The following is a 13,563-nucleotide window of genomic DNA, read 5'->3' as shown; positions in this document are numbered from 1 at the left end:
GTACCGTCGGGCAGCACGAAAATCTCATGACTGGTTGGTGGTGGGACCGAGGGCAGCTCTCACCAGAGGGGTTGCCTTCTCGGCTCAAATGGCCAGGGTTCGGGCGACCCAGCCCCTCTGTGCGGTGGAGAGGAATGTACAGCTTTGCTCTGGACTGAATCTGGCACCGGTGAACCCCGCCAGGCCTTGACAGAAGCAGCGGCCGCTGCCCGTAAGTGGCGATGCCTGCTGCAGTGCCCACCACAGTGCCCGCCGTGATATCTCTGCGCACACCTTTCTGCCGTGCCACTGGAAGGAGAGCCCCGGTCCACTTGTTCCACGGCCCAGCCACGGTCCGGGCCTTCAGTGCTCTTGGACCTGCGCTTGGTGCAGGCCAGGATCCCGGCTCAGGCGGGACTCGACCCAGGGAGGGCCTGGGGAAACAGATGGACACTCGGACTCCCCAGAAAAGGGAAAGACTCTTTCTGAGCGTTGATAGAGGAGAGGCAGGAGGGCAGCCCGACCCAGCGTCTGCTGAGCCCCCATTTTACTGAAGCGCAAAGGAAAGCTGGGTCAGTGGGACCAGGCTGGTGCTGGTCTGGTGGCGTTTCTGCCCGGAGAGTAGCATTCCCTTGTGTTCCTATAGGTTTAGCCAGATTTCCCAGGCAGCTTTTCCAACTTCCCTCAGCCCCATCAATTTTGTTATCCTTGGTAGCATCCAGTGATGGGGATGGTGGAGAGACCCTTTGAAGATGGTGGCCATGGAGGAGGTGGTGGTGAAGATGGTGGTGGGGGAAGGAGGTGACGGTGATGGGGGAAGGTGGTGATGGAGGAAGGTGGTGATGGTGGTGGTCGAAGGAGGGGTGGTGGTGATGGAGGAGGGAGTGATGGTGGTGGTTGTGGTATAATAATAATAATGTTGGTATTTGTTAAGTGCTTACTCTGTGCCGAGCACTGTTCTAAGCGCTGGGGTAGACACAGGGGAATCAGGTTGTCCCATGTGGAGCTCACAGTCTTAATCCCCATTTTACAGATGAGGTAACTGAGGCACCGAGAAGTTAAGTCACTTGCCCAAAGTCACACAGCTGACAAGTGGCCGAGCTGGGATTTGAACCCATGACCTCTGACTCCCAAGCCCGTGCTCTTTCCACTGAACCATGCTGCGTATAATTACAGCAGAAGCAGCGTGGCTCAGTGGAAAGAGCCTGGGCTTGGGAGTCAGAGGTCGTGGGTTCCAATCCTGGCCCCGCCACTTGTCAGCTGTGTGACTTTGGGCAAGTCACTTCACTTCTCGGTGCCTCAGTGACCTCATCTGGAAAATGGGGATGAAGACTGTGAGCCCCACATGGGACAACTGATTACCTTGTTTCTCCTGCAGTGCTTAGGACAGTGCTAGGCATATAGAAGTGCTTAATGAATGGCATCATTATTATTATTAGAATGATCTCATAATGGTAGTGACAGGACTGAGTCTCACCGTTGTTTCTTTAAGAGGCCCCATCAGTCAATTGGATTGATTAAATCCCTCTGTGTGCCAAGCACTGTGCTATGTGTTGGGTCGACAGAAGGTAAAGCAATTAGGTTCGCTCCTGCCGGGGTTCCCAGTTCATTCATTCATTCATTCATTCATTCAATAGTATTTATTGAGCGCTTACTATGTGCAGAGCACTGTACTAAGCGCTTGGGATGAACAGGTCGGCAACAGATAGAGACAGTCCCTGCCGTTTGACGGGCTTACAGTCTAATCGGGGGAGACGGACAGACAAGAACAATGGCACTAAACAGCGTCAAGGGGAAGAACATCTCGTAAAAACAATGGCAACTAAATAGAATCAAGGCGATGTACAATTCATTAACAAAATAAATAGGGTAACGAAAATATATACAGTTGAGCGGACAAGTACAGTGCTGTGGGGATGGGAAGGGAGAGGTGGAGGAGCAGAGGGAAAAGGGGAAAATGAGGCTTTAGCTCCTCAGTTGAGTTGAGACTTGGGGGAGACTGGAAAGAGCAGGAACAGAGCAAAACTCTCTGTGACAAGATCCATATTCCCTACTCTCCCCACCGTCTCCCAGTTCCCGGTGCCCATGGCAGCCTCCCCCGGCAACCTCCCGGGGACCGGTAGCATGAGGTGGGACCAGGATTAGGGAGCGGCAGGGACCCCGGCGTTCCCAGTCTCCTAGGGGCTCTGGGTCACATGGGCCTCTGCTAGTGCCCCGTCCGGTGCTCCGGATCTCCTCCCCACCCCACCCACCCCCTGACCCCCAGGGCAGCCGTGCTCTGACCCATGGAGCTCTGGAGGGAAAACGTGCCGTTGGCCTGGAAACCCCAGTTGGGGCAGAATGATCACCAGTTTCGGAGAAAATTCTCAGGCAAACGATTGGAACACAAATGTCAAACTCTAGGGTGACTAAAACTTGCAAAGTGACCCTTTTCTTGGTATATGGAGACCTTTCCCCGCATAACTGAGCAGCCGCCACCTAGTACGTGAAGCTTGAACCAACTGGGAAGAGCTTATCAGGGAAGAGTGGCGAAACGCTGTCTGATGTAACTGGAAGGCTCATCTCCAAGCGACCTTCCCCAGTTAAGCCCCCCTTTTCCCGGCTTTGTCTCCCTTCTGTGTTGTCTATGCTCTTGGATCTGTGACCTCTGGGCATTTAATATCCACCCCACCCTCAATCCCACAGCACTTGTGTACAAACCTCTAAATTATCTATTATAAATGATTTATTTCTATTGATGTCCGTCTTCCCCTCTATACTGTAAGCTCACTGTGGGCAAGGGACTTGTCTTCCGTCTCCGTTGTATTGTACTCTCCCGAGTGCTTAGTACAGTGCTCTCTGCACACAGTAAGCACTCAATAAGTACCATTGATGATGATGATGATGACTTTGGCAAGTGGATTTCCTGCTTTATCCCCACGCTCTGACCCTAACGCTTTCCTTTTCCCCACTTTGCCTGGGTCCGGCTGTTCCCCGTTCAGGACTTGCTGTATGTCACCCCGACACACCTGCAGGCTGCCAGAGCTGGCAATGCCATCCACGCCATCCTGCTCTACCGGAAGAAGCTGGACCGTGAGGAAATCAAGCCCGTATGTAACTATGGGCCGCCTGCGTTCGGGAAGCCCTCCTCACCCAGGGGGTAGGTGGGTGGGTACGCAGCATGGGCCTTCCTCGGAGGCCTTGCCTGAGGGAGGGGAGCAAGGGACTGGGGGCTACTTCTATACACCAGCCCAAGGATTATACCCTATATGCTGTCAGTCTGTTCCTTTATCCATGTCAGTCTGTTCCTTTATCCATGATGGGTGGAGAAATGGCAGCTTCAGGTGAGGAAAAGCCGGCATGAAACAAACACCCTGCAGACTACTCAGGGACCCAGCTGGGCCTCGTGATGTCTGAGGGGAAGTTTATCCCTGAGCAAAGAACTTGGAAAATTCGGTCACCCAACGATAAAACTTTATTGGCACGTGGGCCGAGTTGAGAGGCGCCACTTTGTCGATGGCTCCTGTTAACTCAAGGCTTGGGCAGCGGAGCCAGAGTCACCGCGGTGAGGGTCTTACAGAGGGACTTCTCTGTGGTTAGTGAGATGGTGGGCCGGGCAGATTAACCTGGTCCTCCTGGGTTAATGGAGAACCTGGGCTACATGATCCGGAGAGTCCCGACTGGGCCGGGGATGTGGGCGGACACGTGGCTGCACTGTTGGCCACAGAGGGGGAGAGAGGGAGATCGAACACAGAGACAGAGATCACTAGGTAGGCTGCAAGGCTGGTTTTCTTCAAGCTGAGAAGGCTAAAAGGAGACAGGATTGTATCGTGGTGTTTAGCAAGCATTTAACAAATACCCTCAATTGTTGTTATTGTAACTCTCCAAGTCCCGTTAGTATCCCCTTCACCTCCCCTCACCCCATTCTCCTCCCCTCCACCTTCGGCCTCATCTGGGTGGCCCGGCTCATCAAGATTCTATGACCTCTGGGCCAGAGCGGCCAGGACCCCGTCCGCTGGAGCCAAGCCTTTCCTCCACGGGCAGAGTTGGGTAGTGGGCCCGGTCCTGTCTGACATGTTCCCCGCAGCCGGGATGGAGGAGGCAGCGAGGGACTTGGTGCACGTGTGAGAACGCTCTTCAACATCTCCAGGAAACTCTTCCGACCTGACCGAGTCGGAGCGTCATCTGGGAATGGTTGTGTGCCACCCTAGAAGTCCACGCCCGGGAAGGGCTGCAGGGTATCGCAAACTGATGACCCACCTCAGCCTGGTGTCATGAACTGGCGCCAAGCCTGAAGAACACGGAGGCGATGTGTTGGCATGGCCTGGCCCAGCCGAAAACTCTTATTTGTCCTGTGGAGCAAAAGCCCATCACAGAATTGCGTTACCTAAGCAGCAGCCTAATGGAGGATGCAATGATTGACTGCTTCAGGAAACAGAATCGAGAAGGCCAGCCGCCCCTTAGGGAGAACATCAGACTGCAGAGGAGGGCGGCGGCAGTGGGGTGGCGGTCTCCAGTCAAGCGCAACATCTCCAGGACTGCTGGCCCCTAACCTCCTCTTCGGTCGGGAGGCCTAGGCAGACCCTACACAGCCGTCACTGGTGGGCCCGACTCAATGGCCAAAGTGGCAGGATGGAACCCCAGACAACTAAGTCCTGGAACAAAGTCAGTCTTTTAGCACCGAAGCTCCCACTCCACATGTCAGCAAGCTCTGCTGGGAACATGTGAAGAGAATGGACAACGGCTGAATACTCGGACTTGCATTGTCTGGAGAACGTTCTGAACAACTTGTGCTGAAATACAGCTTACCAAGTTTTTCATAAAGAGCCGCTCCCTTGCAGATGGCGCTGCGTCCTGCCGGTCTGCCCTCGGCACTTGATTCCCATTTTTCTTTGTTTGGGGTTTTATTTTTCTGTGTCCTTAATCTGTTTAGACGGGCCTCCTTGCTTATGGTTTCCCCATGTCTGTTCTCCAGACGGCAGTTTCTTGGGCTTCCTGGTGTCTGTCACCCATTCTCGATTTTCCCTTCAACATCCCTGTATGAGATCGGGGAGCCGTAGAGAGTCGAGGCTGCGAGGACGGTTTGGTTGGGAGATGGAATGTTGGAGAAGAGTAGAGAAAGGGTTTTTAAGAATCAATTATATTTATTGAGCACTTTCTGTGTACAGATCATTGTACAAAGTGCTTGGGAAAGGACAGTATAACAGAGTTGGTAGGCACATTCCCCCCGCCCAACATGGCGTAGTCTGGTTAGTTGGGAGACATTCGAACGTGTTTACAGGTGCTCATTGATAACTGCCAGTTGGAAGGGGTGGCACCTAAAGGCTTGGGGATCTGGCCTTGTTTCTGGCCTCAGAGCCCTTCCTGACTCTATGCTGTCAACGTTGCGGGTCCCGGACCCCCCCTCCCCACCCCCGGTTATGTCATGCCCTCCCCTCTGCCCCACCCCCCCAGTCAGGGAATAGCTGGAATAGCAGGTGCGGTGTGGGTGTTGGGAAGGGGGCGGGATGGGGGCAGTCTATGGATGAACAAGGCAATCAGGCAGTGATCTCTTCCCACCCCCTGAGTTTCATTTCTGATATGCGTTTGTGACCAGATTTTTCTGTTGGGATCCACTGTTCCGCTCTGCTCAGCGCAATGGGAGCGGATGTTCAACACGTCCCGCATTCCAGGAGAGGAGACAGGTGAGGGGGGTCTCCCAGGCCCTAAACCTGGGCAAGGCGGGTTCCTCCGCCCTTGCCCTAGCACTGTCTTGCTGGATGTTGTCCCCGTGCTGTGGCGCTCCCTGGTGGCGGTGATGGTGAACTGAGGGTGGGGACTGACCCGATGAAGGCCCCGTACTGAGCGCCTAGGACGGGCGAAACAGAGAAGTGGCATGTTTCCCATCCACAAGGTGCTTACTATCTAAACGGAGGGTGACGGGACGTTAGAATATTGATAGAGACGAGAAGTCAGGACAAGTAATGGAATAGGGACCCCGAGGGCGTATACACAAAAGAGGGCTGAGGACTGGGGCGTCGGGGCTCCGTTTGGCCCGTGGCTTGGGGCAACTTGGGGTGTGTCAGGGGATGCTCATTGGAGGAGATAAGATTTGAGGAGGGCGTTCAACATAGGCAGAGCTGTAGCCTACGGGATGAGGGCCAGGAGACCCCCGGCTGGGGAGCGGCCTGCGCCAGGGGCGGAGATGAGAGTGGTAGAGGTGAGCTTGCAAGGGGCCATGGAAAGAGTAGACAGGTCCACTGGGTCACAGGATGTGGAGCCGACGTGCTGACATGAAGCACGATAGTTTGATGGGGGAGGCCTGGAGAAGCAGAGATTCCTTGGAAATCTTCCCTGAGGGCATGGAGTGGATCGCAAACACACGAACCCAGCCAGCTAGCTGTGAGGACCCTCCCCTCGCCCTGAACTTTGAGTGGCACAGGACCTTTCCCTGCCAGGGGCCCCTCATTTCCCTGCGTTTGCTCCCAGGACCATGGAGTTTCCTTGGCTCTTCTTCCAGAACCACTAAAGAGGTCTGGTTTTTGGTCCTTGGAGTGGTTAGAGACAACCCGCTGTGGGGGCTGAGAAAGTTAGGGATTTGGAGTCACAGGGGGCGAGGGGGAGGGGGGCAGCCAATATTCCCACCACTCCCTGTGCGAGTGTTGCAACGCAGACCCCTGGGCCAGCTCCCAGCCCCCACCATCCTTATCCCAGTCCCAGTCCCCCAGCCTGGGAAAGGAAAGGAAGTGGGCTGAAGACATTGTGATTGGTTCCGAAGCAAGGAAGCATGGTGGGTGGAGGGAGCAGAGCATCCTGGGACGCCAGGACCTGGCGTGCGTGTGAGTGTATGTCGTGCAGTTCGGAACGTGTCAGTGCAGGGTGGCTCCCGGAGGGTCATCTTGGACAGCCCTTCCACTCCCACTTCTTGTGTGTTTGTCTGGCTGGCTGTCTGCCTCCCACACTAATCTGTCATACTCTCCCAGGCACTCAGTGGTTGGGTGGATGGATCCGTGGGTGGATGGATGGATGCATGAATGGGTGGGTAGATGGATTGATGAGTGGATAGGTGGTTGGATGAGTGATGGATGGATGGATGTGAGGGTGGACGGATGTATGCATGGATGGGTGATGGATGGATGGGAGGGTGGATGGATGAATGGATGCGTGATTCTGTGGTTGAATGGATAGATGGATAGATAGATGGGTGGGTGGGTGGGTGGATTGCTGTCCGTGCTTTGCTGACGGTCATACTTGCAGCCTAACACATGTCTACAATTGCAGATGTTATCCAGCACGTGAAGGACAGCAAACATATTGTGGTGTACCATAGGGGGAGATACTTCAAAGTGGGGCTCTACCACGATGGGAGACTGTTGAAACCCCGAGAAATTGAGCAGCAGATGGAGAGAATACTTGATGACCCTTCTGAGCCTCAGGCTGGAGAAGAGAAATTAGCTGCCCTCACAGCTGGGGAACGGTGTGTACTTCTGCCTTATGTTTTTTAATGTGGTGCTGTCACGGGCTTTTAATCATCACAACGATGAGGATGGTGATAATATTAATAATTCAAAAGTGTGTTAGGTGCTCACTCTGTGCCAAGCACACTACTAAGTGTTGGTGGAAATACAAGATCATCAGTCAGACACAGTCTTCTGTCCCTCATGCGGCTCACAGTCTATTCACAGAGGGAGGACATCTGTCGAATCCCCATTTTTCATAAGAGAAAACCGAGGCTCGGAAAATTTAAGTGACTCTCCCAGAGGTTCCACAGTTGACAAGTTGCAGAGCTGGGATTAGAACCCAGGTCCTCTGTCTTGTAGGCCTGGACTCTTTTCACTAGGCCACTCTGCTTCACATTGTTTTTCTCATTAAATGCCTTATCATTAAATCACTGTCCCATGATTTTAGGTTTTGAATTTGAAGTTGGCTTCAGTTTGGGTTTCTGCCTCAGGTTGAAAACTCCTGGAGGGCAGAACCAGGACTTGGCAGCATAGCCTAGTGGGAAGACCATGGGATGAGGAGCTGGGAGACCTGGGTTTCCAGTACCCGCTCTGCACTGAGCTGCTGGGTGAATTTGGGCAGTCATTCAACCTCTGGGAGCTTCAGTGTCCCATCCCCATCCCTGCAACAGCTGTCAAATGTTAAGAGAAGCAGCGTGGCCTGGAGGATGGACCCTGGGCTTGGGAGTCAGAAGGTTCTAATCCTAACTCTGCCACTTGTCTGCTGTATGACCTTGGGGATATCACTTTGCTTCTCTGTGCCTCAGTTACCTCGTCTGTAAAATGTGGATTGAGACTGTGAGCCCTATGTGGGACAGGGACTGGATTGAGACTGTGAGCCCTATGTGGGACAGGGACTGCGTCCAACACGATTTGCTTGTATCCACCCCAGCGCTTAGTTCAGTGTCTGGCACATAGGAAGCACTTAACAAATACCGTTATTATTATTATTGTTAAGTGGGCCCAAGACCCATGCTCTCCCCAGCCTCTTAGGCTGTGAGCCCCATGCGGGAGATGGAGGGACTGTATCCAAGTTATTTATCCTGTATCCACCCCAGCGATTAGCCCGAGGAAGGGGCTCATAGGCACCCTGAATATTATGTGTTTGCTGGAGGCCAAGTCCTGGGGAGAGGCAGGACTGAAATGGAGGCCAGTGTCCCTCCCCCCTGCAGTGATGAGAAGCCCCCACCTCTCCCTCTGTGGTGTGATTGTGGTCCCAGACACCAGCCCAGGATGGGGGGGTGGGAGGAGGTGGAGCTGGCCTGGCCCCTGCAGGTGGCTGGTCCTTCCTCCTAGGAGGCACACTCCCTTCTCATTGGCTGCTCCCTGCACTCGTGTGCCCCTGCCCGTGAGTGACCAACTGCCCGGTCCCCCAGTCTGGGCCCCTGCTTGGCCCCGAGATCAGCATAGCGCGGTGCAGCGGTGGCCCTCCCAGTTCTGGTGTGGTTGGACACAGTTCCGTCCAGAACCTTGCCTCCACTCCAGTTTTGTCTGACATGGGGAGCCCCGCTGTGCGCTGGCTAACTGTGGGCTAACCCTCCCCTCCCGCCTCCTCCCTCCTCCTGCCTCCGGGCCAGTGGAGCTTCTTGTCCCACACTTCTGGGGGCTGACTCTCAGACGACCTCTCAGCTGGATGCTTCGGGGCGGTGAGCGGTTGGGGCTCATGTGGAGAGCCCTGCTCTGGGCCAACCGAGGCCTCCCCTGCCCTCACCCACGCCCAGGCTGGCGGAGCGCCTCATCCCTTGCTGCCAGGGACCGACCCTCAGATCTCCTCCCGGCTGGCCGTATGAGGGCAATGGGCTGTAGGGGCCTGGCATTGTTATCAGTGGTCCCAGGGGCTGGATAAGGGTGGGAGCAACTTCTGTATCAGAGCTTGTAAAGGGCGGCTCTCTGACAGCAGGGAGGGTCTACACATGCTGCCCTGACTAAATGCTTCCCGCCACATGGTAGAAGGGTGGTTCCGGTGCCCCGGTCAAGGGCATATTCCCTCTTAGTGCTGTGTGTCCAAGCCCACGGGTCCCCAGGAGGCCGCCCTGCCTGCGTGGGTGTAACGGCTGCATGTTTCCACGGCAGAGTGCCATGGGCGAGGGCTCGGCAGACATACTTTGGACGAGGAAAGAACAAGCTGTCCCTCGAAGCGGTGGAGAAAGCGGCGTTCTTTGTGACTCTGGATGACACAGAGCAGGGATACAAGAAAGCGGACCCCGTGATGTCATTGGACAGCTATGCCAAATCCCTCCTGCACGGGAAATGTTACGACAGGTAGGGACATCCTGTACTGCGGGCACTTAGGGTGTAACTGGGGAGCCCTGCTCCAGGGATTCTGCAATGGAGGTGGTCCCAGTGGCTCCTTTCAGCCTCTGATTTCAGCCTCTTGCCTCCCCCACTCTGCTTGACCCGGGAGGCCAGTGGGACGTTGAAGGACTCACCTGGCCCCAGAGCCTGGCCTCTCCAGCTCTTATTTTTCCACGAGGATGGAGATTCCGCTCTGAACGGGGGTCTTTTCTCAGGGTTTTCCCACGCCCTTGTGAAGCAGGGGCCCTGAGTTAGCATCAGTAAAAGAGAATCTGCCTGGCATACCTACGGGCAATCGGGTCAACTCTGAATCCCCAGAGGCTGTTGTCCGGTCCCTGGCTACTCTGGCCCCTGACGGATGTTGGCCCTAGTAAAACTGGCAGTGGATCTTTTTCACGTTGGGGAAAGCCAGTTTTGTTCCCTAGTGGCCACTGCGAAAGGGGATTGACTTGGGGTGAGGGAAACGGAGCTGAGGCTTTGGCCGACGGGGAGACTGTGGGATTGATTTTATGGGAGTTTGATCTCTGTACCATCCCTGTCCCATTGTGGGGCGGGGTGCCTAACTGGGAGGCGATGGAGAAGCTCACCGGTTAATCAATTGAAAAGTCACTGTGCTGTTTGTAAAAGCATCACATTTTTTTTGTTTGTTTTCTTTCTCCTCTTCCCCCTCCTGCTCTCTTCCCCCTTTGGCTGACTTCCACTGTAGGTGGTTTGACAAAACGTTCACATTTGTTGTTTTCAAAAATGGTAAAATGGGCCTGAACACGGAACACGCTTGGGCCGACGCCCCAATCGTCGGGCACCTGTGGGAGGTGAGTCTGGGAGCCGTCGGACCTCGGCCGGAGGGAGCAAGACAGCCTTCTTGGCTCTCTGGGAATCACTGACGGTCCTGGCTCTGCCGTGGGATCGCGGCACAGGTGGCCCCCAGGGGCCGCTGCCTGTCCCCCCAGCTTCAGATGTGGCTCTGAGCCCGGGGTGCCTCCCCTGGGGGCATCATGAGAGTGCCATGTGTTGCCACCAACTGCGAGTATGGAAGGGCTAAAGTGGTCATAGTGGGGGAATAGAGCGTGGGGACGAGCTGAACTGGGGGAGAGATGTCATCTCAGAGGGGCTGCTTTAAACCCCGGGAGAGCAGCGGTGTACCAGATTTGAAGCGGGAGGGCCTTCCAGGTGGAAGGGAGGGCGTGAGCAAGAGGCCGATGGCGACAGAGCTGAGAACGAGGTGCAAATCAGTAGGAACGATGTGGGAGAACTGGGGGTAGTGGGACAAGAGTGGATAAACAGGAAGGGCAGACCTGCTGTGGTCCCTCAGAAGCTGGTGGCCAAGAGAGGCACGGGCAGGCCCTGGAGCTTTCTGAGGCACATGAAGGCGAGCAGAAAATGTCTCGGGCAGCCCAAATTGGCCCTGATGAGATAGAGGAGCAATCTCCACCATAAAATGTTTCCTGGGCCCCAAAACTCTGAACATTAAAATGTAACTTGCAGCCTCACCAGTGGATCAAACTGGGGAATCTGCATTTACTGAGTTGAATCAATCAACCGATGGTGTGTCTGTTGGGTGCAGAATATTGCTTGGAAGAAAATGAGAAGCAGTGTGGCTCAGTGGAAAGAACATGGGCTTGAGAGTCAGAGGTCATGGGTTCAAATCCCGGCTCTGCCACCTGTTAGCTTTGTGACTGTGGGCAAGACACTTAACTTCTCTGTGCCTATGACCTCATCTGTAAAATGGGGATTAAGACTGAGCCTCACATGGGACAACCTGATTACCTTGTATCTACCCCAGCACTTAGAACAGTGCTCTGCACATAGTAAGCACTTAAATACCAACATTATTATTATTATTATTGTTAAATGGTATTTGTTAGAGGCTGGAGACCAGGAGGCCAGTGAGGAGACTGATGCAGTGGTCGGGATTCGACAAGTGCTTGGACCAGCACGGTGGCATTTTGGGAGGAGAGGATGGGGCGGATTCCAGAGAGGTCGTGGAGGAGAAACTGAAAGGATATGGTGGCAGGCTGAATATGGAGATTGAAATAGATGGAGGAGTCAAGGACAGCACCAAGTTTCTGGGTTTGTGAGATGGGAGGATGGCAGTGTCGTCGACTGGGTTGGAAAAGTGAGGAGAAGGAGAGGGAGGGAGGGAAGGGAGGCTTGAGGCCTGTTGAGCTTGAGACCACACACAAGTAGCCCCGCAACATCCTAGCTGTCAACTAGTCCCCAGCTGACTCAGCCTTTCCGTCGTGTAAGGCCAGGTGCTCTGAGCCAGAGGGTGTTGGCAGAGCCAGGGCAGGAACCCTTCCCATTCTGCCAGCCTGGACTGGGGGATGGAGAGGAAACCCTAGGGCAGAAAGAAGACAGATGGCAGCCCGGCGGTGGTGCCGCCCTGGGGGGCAGAAATACCTGCACCGGTCGTTGGATCCGAGATCCAGGGGGTCAGCGGCCATCGGATGCCAGAGCCGGGGTGCCTCTGGCCTCTGGCTTCCAGAATGCCTTCGAAGGGCCGCCCTTGCAGGCAGGTGTATCTCTCGTGATTCCATCAAGGCTCCCCGGCCAAAGATGGGCTCGGAACTCAAAGGCCTGATCCCACGAGTCAGACGCCCCCGCTGGCACCTCTGCCCTTGCAGCCGGGCACGGTGCCGTGCATCAGTGACCAGCGGGGTGCAGCCAGTACCCTATTTATTTTGTTAATGAAATGTACATCGCCTTGATTCTATTTAGTTGCCATTGTTTTTACGAGATGTTCTTCCCCTTGACTCTATTTATTGCCATTGTTCTTGTCTGTCCGTCTCCCCCGATTAGACTGTAAGCCCGTCATACGGCAGGGACTGTCTCTATCTGTTGCCGACTTGTTCATTCCAAGCGCTTAGTACAGTGCTCTGCACATAGTAAGCGCTCAATAAATACTATTGAATGAATGCTGCCTCCGCTGCTGGAATCAGCGTGAGGGCCAGAAAACGAGCCAAAGTCGATCCAGCTGAGCTCACCCAGGACAACTTCCTTGGCTGCTGAGCAAGCTCTGGATGGAAAGAACCTGTGCCCTCCTGCCTTCACGTGCTGGGTCAGAAGCCTCCCGTGGGTGGGCAGGGCGGAACACTGGGACTTGCCTAAACGCACAATAGGTGCCCGATGGTGACTTGGAGTCCAGTGGCTGATGAGGAAAGAGGAGACAGCCACGGCCAGGCAGTGCCCCATTTGCAGGGTAGGCGTTGGACCATTCTGAGAGAATCCTGGACCCCGCCCCCTACCCTGACAACCGCGGGTGTCGGGGAGCACGTCCAAGTGCTCCACCGGGAAGTTGGCAACCGGGGAGGGAGGAAAGGATGGAAGGACAGACAGCTGACCCTGCTGCTCTGGGACAGAGAAGTTAGGACAGTCAGCATTGAGTGGAATGGGCTGCGGATGCCCACCTTGGACCCCGCTCCGGCCCGCTGTTTGCCCTGGGAGGTTCCCGTGGCCAAAGAGTACAGGGGCATCAGACTGAGGTTGAGTTGGTTCCGCCTGGGCCTGAGTGAGTGGGACCGGGCATCTCACCTGCTTCCCACAGGCAACGTTTCTAGCCCACCCTCTGACCCAGGAAAGAGCTTTCCACAGGCACTGTGGCCTGCTGAGGTACCAGCGGTTCAGAAAAGAATGCCCGTCCTGACCGCCGAATGGCAGGAACTCTCAGGCATGACCCAGGCCTGTCTTGGGCCCGACCTGGGCTTGGGCTTAGTCTGTCCGTATGGGGCTTTCTTCCACCACTGGCCCCAACCGGCTCAATCTGGCACAGTCCGGCCAGCTGCTCGTTTCCCCATTAGGTGGCTTTCCTCCAACCACCTCTTATTACTCTAAT

The 13,563-nt window shown here is 55.1% G+C and overlaps 1 protein-coding gene across 3 annotated transcripts in view; it reads left to right on the top strand.

Moving 5' to 3' along the window:
* Positions 1 to 13,563, top strand: part of CPT1A (carnitine palmitoyltransferase 1A) — a 74,334-nt gene that overhangs the window by 47,490 nt on the left and 13,281 nt on the right. For all 3 annotated transcript variants that reach the window (XM_029059811.2, XM_029059812.2, XM_029059813.2), the window contains exons 8-12: positions 2,961 to 3,068; positions 5,555 to 5,642; positions 7,219 to 7,414; positions 9,510 to 9,698; positions 10,438 to 10,543. In XM_029059811.2, the coding sequence (XP_028915644.1) occupies positions 2,961 to 3,068; positions 5,555 to 5,642; positions 7,219 to 7,414; positions 9,510 to 9,698; positions 10,438 to 10,543 (687 nt within the window). The remainder of the gene's footprint in view (positions 1 to 2,960; positions 3,069 to 5,554; positions 5,643 to 7,218; positions 7,415 to 9,509; positions 9,699 to 10,437; positions 10,544 to 13,563) is intronic.

This window comes from Ornithorhynchus anatinus, chromosome 3 (assembly GCF_004115215.2).
Source record: "Ornithorhynchus anatinus isolate Pmale09 chromosome 3, mOrnAna1.pri.v4, whole genome shotgun sequence".
Taxonomy (NCBI): domain Eukaryota; kingdom Metazoa; phylum Chordata; class Mammalia; order Monotremata; family Ornithorhynchidae; genus Ornithorhynchus; species Ornithorhynchus anatinus.
This window is presented reverse-complemented; position numbering and strand designations above follow the sequence as displayed.